General features: G+C 42.5%; 1 protein-coding gene across 1 annotated transcript; it reads right to left on the bottom strand.

Annotated features, from left to right (window-relative positions):
* Positions 1–2,997: 2,997 nt before the first annotated feature.
* psmg1 (proteasome (prosome, macropain) assembly chaperone 1) lies at positions 2,998–9,980 on the bottom strand. The gene is made up of 7 exons (XM_020464207.2): positions 9,757–9,980; positions 9,367–9,476; positions 8,559–8,716; positions 5,012–5,074; positions 4,669–4,867; positions 4,237–4,367; positions 2,998–3,760 (listed from the first exon to the last, which is right to left on the bottom strand). Exons 1-7 carry the CDS (start codon positions 9,873–9,875, stop codon positions 3,683–3,685), a joined length of 858 nt encoding a protein of 285 aa, XP_020319796.1. The 5' UTR covers positions 9,876–9,980; the 3' UTR covers positions 2,998–3,682.
* Between the last annotated feature and the right edge of the window lie 81 nt (positions 9,981–10,061).

The raw sequence follows: 10,061 nt of genomic DNA, 5'->3' as shown, positions 1-10,061 counted from the left end.
CAATGCAGCAGTCATTTTTCGGTACCCTTCCCCAGATCTGTGCCTAGACACAATCCTGTCTCAGAGATCTACGGACAATTCCTTCAACCTCATGGCTTGGTTTTTGCTCTGACATGCAAATCATGTCCAATCAATTGAATTGACCACAGTTGGACTCCAATCAAGTTGTAGAAACATCAAGGATGATCAATGGAAACAGGATGCACCTGAGCTCAATTTCAAGTCTCATAGCAAAGGGTCTGAATACTGATGTAAATAAAGGTATCTGTTTTTATTTGTAATAAATCAGCAAACATTTCCACAAACCTATTTTCGCTTTGTCATTATGGGGTATTGTGCATAGATTGATGAGGGAAAGAATGTATTTAATCCATTTTAAAATAAAGCTGTAAAGTAACAAAATGTGGAAAAAGTCAAGGGGTCTGAATACTTTCCGAATGCATTTTAAAGTATATGTGAACCACATGACTTCCATGACAAAGATCCAGACCACTTTATCATCAATGTGCTTCATTCAGAAAATGTTGTTCATAAACATACACAGAAGATTGACCATAGACTTAATGATTGTTACTCTCTCACGACTGTGTTGAGGGAAAAAAAGTGCCAAATTTGCTACGTAGATTTCCAGAAACTGAAGTGGTCTCACATGCTGAATAGGAGACAATTTGTTGGTTTAAGGGAAAGAGGGATATAAAGAAAAATAGGTTAGAAAAATACAAAGACAGAGCATAAGGAAGAGACCCTCCCAGGAGAATGGACTGGTTTTGAAGGTAAATAAGCACACTGCCAAGGCTACATATGATAGCGACATACAGGAAGGAAAGAGAAGCCAGAAAACAACTAAAATATTACAGCAAAAAAGTAGCCTCTCATCACCAGTCATTCCACTTATGGATTAGATGTGTGAGTGGCTCAAGTGTAACCGGGGAGGAGTCCCTAATGGCACCCCATTTCCTTTATAGTGCACTACTTTTGACCAGGGCCCATAGGGTTCTGCACTATGCAGCGAATAGGGTGCCATTTGGGAGACAGACCTTGTTATGGGGACGGACTGTATGACGCTCGGCTGACTGGGACCGGACAGGGCCATATACACGGAGTATACAGTACCAAACATTAGGCGCACCTTCCTAATATGGAGTTGCACCCCCTTTCACATTCAGAACAGCCTAAATTGGCCAGGGCATGGACTAAAACGGTATTGAAAGCATTCCACAGACATGCATCCATCTGGGGCGGCAGGGTAGCCTAGCGGTTAGAGCGTTGGACTAGTAACCGAAAGGTCGCAAGTTCGAATCCCTGAGCGACAAATCTGTCGTTAACCCACTGTTCCTAGGCCGTCATTGAAAATAAGAATGTGTTCTTAACTGACTTGCCTAGTAAAATAAAGGTAAAAATAAAATAAATTCTGGCCCATGCTGACTCCAATGCTTCCCACAGTTGTGTCAAGTTGGCTGGATGTCATTTGGGTGGTGGACCATTCTTGATGAGACATGGGAAACTGTTGAGCATGAAAAACTCAGCAGCGGTGCAGTTCTTGACACAAACCGGTGTGCCTGGCACCAACTACCCACTTAAATATTTATGTCTTGCCCATTCACCCTCTGAATGGCACATATACAACAATCAATGTTTCAATTGTCTCAAGGTTTAAAAATCCTTCTTTAACCTCTTCTCACTTTCATCTACACGGATTTATGCGAATTTACAAAGTGACATCAATAAGGGATCATAGCTTTCACCTGGGTCAGTCTGTCATGGAAAGAGCAAGTGTTCTTAATATGTTTTGTATAGTCAATGTAGTCTGACCTTTTAAGGCATATTTGAGACAAAGATTTGGGGATGGTATTTATTTAGAAATGTCTAAAAAGTTATAATTAATACCAGTTAATTTTCAAAGTGTTAAGATGAATGAAAATACAGAATTTTAGGGTGTTCATTTACATTTTAAATGTAACATTACTTGGAAAAGTAAAAAGGCACAACGCACGCTCAACATTAAAATGGTCTTTTTTACCTCTTGAATGATAGGTCAAACTGTAGACTTCTGCCTAAATAGACATACCCAAAAGTTACAATTTTTCATGACAGCCATAAACAATAACAGGTAATGTTGCATAGTTTTAGAAATGTCTGGAACTCACCTTTCTGAGAAATTTTTGGGGGAAATTGCTGAGGTGTACTCACTTTAGAGGACACAAGCTCAAGTACATAGTAAAAACATGAAAAGGGGAAAAAATCTTGATTTTTTTTCTTTCAATCCAACAAAAATTGAGAAATAGGGCTTGAAATGACTGATGCTTTGTAAATATAGTAACAATCAAATTATAAATGACTTACTATAAAATTGCACCTTTCTTTAAAATAAACATGATCATACTTCGTTACAGTACAATCAATATTGGCAATATTTCATATAACTGACAGAATTTTCTTCTAAATGTCCACTGAGCAGCACAGAGACAATTCAAATGTGTGCAGACTCGTTACTTCAGCTTTAAGCACAACGTGATTTCATCAATCTGTGACCAAGAAAAAGTGGTCTTGTTTCAATTTGAAGAAATTAATTAGTATTATTTCATGTTAAGAGCTCTAAATCCGGCTGAGAATATCACAGAGATGAAACCACAACTGCTGGATTCGCTAGACTGTCCCCTTTTATATATGTATCAGTTACTCAGAGGAAGAGCAAATCAATTCTGTCTGGATAGGGCAGAAAATGTGACATGTCGCTCCCTTTGCAAATGTCGGGTCCACTGAGCGAGAGTGGGCACTATGAGGCACAGATCCCTATGACATTCAAACAGCGCCTCGTACACCAAACTGTCAGTCGGAATTGCTCCAGAGCCACGCAAAGTGCCCCATATGGGAGACTTAACATCCTAAGTAAAAATGCTTGATTTTTCAGGCATCAATGGCCTTCCTCAGAACTAGGTTGATGGCAGAAACATCAAGCTTTTGAACTTTGCTTAAATAAAACAAGGAGTTTTTAAATGCTGAGTGTTGCACCTTTTTATTTTCAATGAAGGTGCCCTTCACTTCTTCCAAATTAAAACATTACTTACATATTATTTTACAGTTTAAATGAAAAGGTTAACTTTTTTTGTAAATGGAATGTTATGGAAATGTCCAAACTTTTTATTTCACTTGTTTTTGACAAACTTACCCCACTGGTGATAAACTTCATCATTCTTGTTCTGCAGTTGCAGGGTCACAGATAAAACATTAACAAACTCTCCAAAAACACCCAAATACATCCTTTTAGAAACGGTAATGCTCTCAGTATAGCAATGCAGGTCTTGAGCAATGCCCGGAGAAGGCCTACACGGAGAAGTATCGCTTGAGTCCAACAAATTAGAATTTAAAGTTTGGAATGACGTCTAAAGACCTGCATCGTTATACCGAGAGCAATGCTGTTTTTAAAAGGACATATTTGGGTGTTTTTGGAGCTTTTGTTCATGTTATACCTGTGCACCTGTAACTGCAGAACGAGCATGAGGAAGTCTATGGCTGGTGGGGTAAGTTTCTCAAAACCAAGTGAAATTGCAAAAAAGTGTCTGGACACTTCTATAAAATGCAATATACATCCAAAATACAGATTTGGTTAAAATAAAGTGAACCTGTTCATTAGGTAAAAGACAAATACAGAGCCTGTTCAGTACAAATACATCTTCTACATTTAAGTATACAGATTACTCTGAGCCTCAGTGATTATGGCAAACTTTCGGAGGACGTCAGCGCTCAGACAAGGCTCCAACTGGAGGTAAAATGTGGGGAGAGAGAGGGAGAGAGAAAGAGAGATCAGCAAAAGACAAAGCTTTTGAGAACCCTGAACAGTGATGAATAGCTACCATTAGGACATTGATACTGATACTGGGATGACTTAGTCGGGGTTGCAACTTAACGTTGAGTTAGAATACAAAAGCTGCAATTTCGAAATGTGGTTGTAAGCTACATTTGTTTGATCGGTAAGTTAGTTTTGATAGCTGGCCGCTAGACTTGTAGTAAGCATGGTCGAATTACTGACTGGGATAGGCCCCATTGTTCATCAGTTATATTGAAAACTGCTAACATTTGCCTCTATCTTATGGCAAAATGTCTAGAACTGCAGGAAATGAGTTATAAAACTGCAAAGTCTTCTCTCCACCCCATGGCAAAATGGGCAGAATTTTAGGAAATCAAATTTAAAGCGCAAAAATGTTCTGCTCCCTGCTCTACAATGTATTCGCTCACCTTGACCAACTTGCTTAGACACAACAGGGCAGGTTTGTAGGTTTCCATGGTGATAGAGTCTGGGCTGATGACATCAGTGTAGCATTGGTACAGAACAGCTGGAATCTGATGGACTTGGCAGTGGCTCAGTACTGAGGAAAGAATAGAGATCCATTTTAGTATTTGGGTTATTCTGTGTGAAAAGGAAGCAGAAATTAACCAAAAATAACCATAATGTAATCCATAGAAAGGTCCTAAGGAGAAAGAATGACAAATTCAGCAAGTTGGCTAATATGCATGATATGGCAAGAATCTTTGACAAATTAAATCATGTTCTGTTAATGCAAGTGTTTTTACGCAAATAATACATGCCTGAACATGGTTGGGGGCAAATTCCATTTCAAATTACGTGGAATTCAACCCAGGGAATCAAAGACATCAGTATGGTGGTACCTGCAGCTGGCAGTCCAGTGAGGATGTTTGGCTGTTCTAGTGCAGGGCAGAGGGCCTGGCCCTTGGAGGCACTGCTCTTGAGGGAGCGTAGGAAAGGGACAGCGCTACCGTAGAGGTAGTCTGGCGTTTTGTACTCAGCCACAGGGCTGTCCGACAGCACCATCACACTGAGCCCTCTCTTCTGGAGGCAGCCAAACACCTAGAACCAGAGGGAAGGAGGGAGAAAGATAAGAGGCCGTAGTCATTGTTGACCAGTACTTTTACAGTCACATCTACTTATAGTCATATCAAGCAGTGGGCAACCTGAACCTCTAAGGCATCTATAAAATCACAAGAACATTACCTTTTCTGTCCATTGAAACAGTTGGTCCTCCGCAATGTAACAAGTGCTTTGGCAGACCAGGACCTTCAAAAGCAACACAAGAATATACTTTAAAGCAGTCGCCACCAACCAGTCGATCGCAAGGCTTTCCTAGTTTTTCCCTTCCTCCAAGGCTTTCCTAGTTTTTCCCTTCCTCCAAGGCTTTCCTAGTTTTTTAAAACACCTTTTACCCCTTTTTCTCCCCACTTTTAGGATATCCAATTGGTAGTTACAGTCTTGTCCAATAGCTGCAACCCCCATAGAGGCTCAGGAGGGGCAATGGTTGAGAGCCATGCGTCCTCCAAAACACAACCCGCACTGCTTGACACTGCTCGCTTAATCGCTTAACCCGGAAGCCAGTAGCACCAATGTGTCAGAGTTAACACTGTACAGATGGCATTAAAAAAAAAATAAGCCCAGCGATAAAGCCTCAAGTTACTATTTTTTTAATTAGTTTTGCACTGTTTGTGGTAGGTGCACTTGATTCAACTGCCCTTCACACCGGGTATCGTAGTGTTCCCATTTGAACCATTTCATGTGTCTGACGGTACAAACTCTACTCGCCCGGGGAGCAAATTAAGTACACCCATAGGTCTACCACTGGCCAATCAGATAGCTCCAGACACGGTGATCTGAGCTTCCACAAGCCCACAGTTGCAGAAGCTGATAGTTGACTCAGTGTGAGATTTCAAAACATTAGCAATCATGACTAGAACCTGTCATAAAATACAGCAAAGAGCTGCTGTTTTATTCAGCACTGTCACATTTACAAGCCATAAAAGAAACCTCCCAGTGAAGCACCAGTGACTCGGTCAATAAGAAAGTGGTCAGATGAAGCAGATGCTAAGCTACAGGACTGTTTTGCTAGCACGGACTGGAAAATGTTCCGGGATTCTTCCGATGCATTGAGGAGTACAACACATCAGACACTGGCTTCATCAATAAGGCCATTGATGACGTCGTTCCCACAGTGACTGTACGTATATACCTCAACCAGAAGCCATAGATTACAGGCAACATTCGCACTGAGCTAAAGGGTAGAGCTGCCGGTTTCAAGGAGTGGGACTCTAACCCAGAAGCTTATAAGAAATCCCGCTACACCCTCCGACAAAACCATCAAACAGGCAAAGCGTCAACACAGGACTAAGATCGAATCGTACTAAACCGGCTCCAACACTCGTCGGATGTGGCAGGGCTTGCAAACTATTACAGACTACAAAGGGAAGCACAGCCGAAAGCTGCCCAGTGACACGAGAATACCAGACAAGCTAATTTAGTTCTATGCTCGCTTCGAGGCAAGTAACACTGAAGTATGCATGAGAGCATGAGCTGTTCCGGAAGACTGTCTGATCATGCTTACTCATAGCATGCGCTGACCAGCTTGCAAGTGTCTTCACTGACATTTTCAACCTCTCCCTGTCTGAGTCTGTAATACCGACATGTTTCAAGCTGACCGCCATAGTCCCTGTGTCCAAGAACACTAAGGTAACCTGCCTAAATGACTACTGACCTGTAGCACTCACGTCTGTAGCCATGAAGTGCTTTGAAAGGCTGGTCATGGTTTACATCAACACCATTATGCCAGAAACCCTACATCCACTCCAATTTGCATACCGCCCCAACAGATCCACAGATGATACAATCTCCATTGCACTCCACACTGCCCTTTCACCCCTAGACAAAAGGAAGACCTATGTGAGAATGCTCTTCATTGACTACAGCTCAGTGTACACCATAGTGCCCTCAAAGCTCATCACTAAGCTAAGGATCCTGGGACTAAACACCCCCCACTGCACCTGGATCCTGGACTTCCTGACGGGCCGCACCAGGTGGTACGGGTAGGTAACAACACAGCCGCCATGCTGATCCTGAACACGGGGGCCACTCATGGGTGCGTGCTCAGTCCCCTCCTATACTCCCTGTTCACTCATGACTGCATGGCCAAGCACCACTCCAACACCATCATTAAGTTTGCTGATCACCGACAACAACGAGACAACCTATAGGGAGGAGGTCAGAGACCTGGCCGTGTGGTGCCAGAACAACAACCTCTCCCTCAACGTGATCAAGACAAAGGAGATGGTGGACTACAGGAAAAAGTGGGCCGAGCACTCCCCCATTTTCATCGACGGGGCTGTAGTGGAGCAGGTTGAGAACTTCAAGTTCCTTGGTGTCCACATCACCAACAAACTAACATGGTCCAGGCACACCAAGACAGCCGTGAAGAGGGCACGACAAAACATATTCCCCCTAAAGAGACTGAAAAGATTTGGCATGGGTCATCAAATGGTTCTACAGCTGCACCATGGTTGCATCACTGCCTGGTATGGCAACTGCTCGGCCTCCGACCGCAAACCACTACAGAGGAATTTTTTCTTAAAACTGCATTGTTGGTTAAGGGCTTGTAAGTATGCATTTCACTGTAAGGTCTACACCGGTTGCATTCGGCGCATGTGACGAATAACATTTTATTTGATCCACTCGCACTACAAAATTTATCGAGACTTGCGTCGCTATTAGCGGCTTGCCTTTCTAATATCGAGGAGTAGCCTATTTCACGTTCTCTGATCATACAAGTAACATGAATTGGTGCATGAATCAGAAAACCATCAGAGGTAGCCTCTCACAAAACCCACCCTCTGCTGAGACTGACCATCAGATGCAGGCACCATCAGTCCATTAAAATAAACAATTTCAATTAGTAATGCTACAAATGATCTGTTACCAGTGGGATCATATACCTCAGGTTTTGAAATATATATATTTTTAAATGGTCTGAGAAGCACGACATTGGCAGGGCAATCAAGAATAGTCTATATGCATTGAGAATGTATTGAGCTTATAGCCTATGCACAAACCTCACTGCTACAGAACTGATTTTGATAGGTTAATGTTGCATAGGCTTAGGATGAAGTCATTATTTTTTTTTTTTATCACAGCCTGCATTTTGACAAAGTGATCTCAGCTCATGAAAGGTTTGTGACCACTGCTTTTCAGAATCTGCTATAATCGCTGAGTCACTGACTACAGTAGCAATGAAAATATTGCTGGAACACACCTTTAAAGGTAGAGTCAGCAATCAAGAAACATTTTTGAAGGTGAAGCACAAGACTTAACTTCTGTTTTTATCCCGCAGCTATAATATTGCAGCAGTGTGAAGCGCACGTGTCTTTATTTTTGGAAAGTGCAATGTCTGACATAGCGCTCATCTGCAATATTTGCGGTTCATCCTACTGCTCGTTGCAACGTCACATCACTGCGTCTCAATTTAATTTGTATACCAACTCAGTGGCCTTGTGGTTAGTGTCCATCCTGAAATTGGAAGATCGATCCCTGGTTGAGTCATACCAACGAACAGGACCATATGCCTCTCTGCTTGGCACTGAGCAGATGGATTAATGCTGCAACAGACTAGTGTCCAAACACAGGCTTCTGAACGATGGGCCGTTGTGGTTTGGACAAGGCTTAGACCTTTAAGTGTATCCTATGTACAATTGTTGGTGTGCATTGTGTTTGATCAGCCACTCACTGCTGGGTTGTCCCTATGTCTGTAGAAGAGACAGGCTGGCTCTCCAGGCAGTGGAGCAATGCTCTGTCTACTGGAGCCCCTACTCCTCTCATTCCATAGTGACACATGGCCCACTGCATCCCAGCTTTCAGTGTTCAACACATATGCAGACAGAAATCCTGAAAACAATAGGAGAGAATTTTCATTCCTTGAGAGAAAGAGTTAGACCAGGAGTGTATTCATTAGTCGGATTCTGTTGCAAAACTTGACAGAAAGCTGTTTGGTTGCATTTCGTTCTTAAACGGAAGTTGTAGTTCATTTTAAAAGTATGGTTTTCATGCGTTGCCATGTCCATCCCAATAGTCTGCAGAACGCTTGGCACAAGCTGCATATCTATAAATTACAAAATCTTCCATACTCCAAAGTGAAATCCATTGGGTTCCTTCCGCCAGTCACTTTGTTTTTTAAGAGAGGTGACTGAACTACAACTTCCGTTTAAGAACAAAACAGGACTCAACAGCTTTTCACATTTTGAAGAGCGTTGAGTAAACTGTTTGTTGTAAAAACGTTTTACAACGGAATCCGATGAAATGGATACACCCCAGTCGTCACAGGTGAGCTTTTATTTAACTAGGCAAGTCAGTTAAGAACAAATTCTTATTTACAATGACGGCCTAACCCGGACGACTCTGGGCAAATTGTGCGCCGCCCTACGGGTCTCCCAATCACGACCAGTTGTGATACAGCTTGGAATCGAAACATGGTCTGTAGTGACGCCTCTAGCACCGAGATGCAGTGCTTTTGTCCGCTGCGCCACTCGAGAGCTTACCTGCAGCATTAGTGCCCACGGCAATGATGAGGTCTGAGCATTGCAATGTGTTGCTGCCAGAGTCCTCAAGTGATTGTGCGACTTCAGGGCACCACACAATATGGACCTCTCTGTTGAACCAGAACACCAGTCAGTCAAAAACTTTACACTTAGTCACCGTGTACTAACGTATTGAAATAATAAAAGGAGTTGTGTACAGTTGAGAACAGAGGACATGTTATTTTATTGACAAGCGATGGATATTTCAAAATAACCATCTACTGCATAAGCTACAAACGCGAACCATTTCAAAGCCTTCGCTAAGTAGTTGCCAAGTGAAACTGAAAGTTCAATAGCGTGCAGTTTGTGAGTCGTTAGCTAGCTTTGTGAGTCGTTAGCTAGCTTAGCTACCTCTTTTCTTCTATCTCTCTGTGAATTCGCTCATCTTCGTTTTCATCATCCAGATCATCGTCGTCTTCTTCGACTGCACGCGAGTAAACAGATAAAACCTCTCCGAAAAACGTTGCCATTGTATGACTGTAAGCTAGCTAGATGACCGTGCTGACAAAAAAATGGGAGAATCTCAATTGTCTCTCCTCGCGTCGTCTCTCCTCCTTCTCAAAACCCATTGGAGGAGCAGGTCAGAAGGTCTGGACCAGCTGGTTTTCTCATCCAATGGGTTTTGAGAAAAAGGCGAGGAGAGCAGTGTTGCCAAC

The sequence above is a fragment of the Oncorhynchus kisutch genome, linkage group LG28 (genome assembly GCF_002021735.2).
Source record: "Oncorhynchus kisutch isolate 150728-3 linkage group LG28, Okis_V2, whole genome shotgun sequence".
Taxonomy (NCBI): domain Eukaryota; kingdom Metazoa; phylum Chordata; class Actinopteri; order Salmoniformes; family Salmonidae; genus Oncorhynchus; species Oncorhynchus kisutch.
The sequence above is the reverse complement of the archived record's forward strand: the minus strand, read 5'-3'. Positions and strand labels throughout refer to the sequence as shown.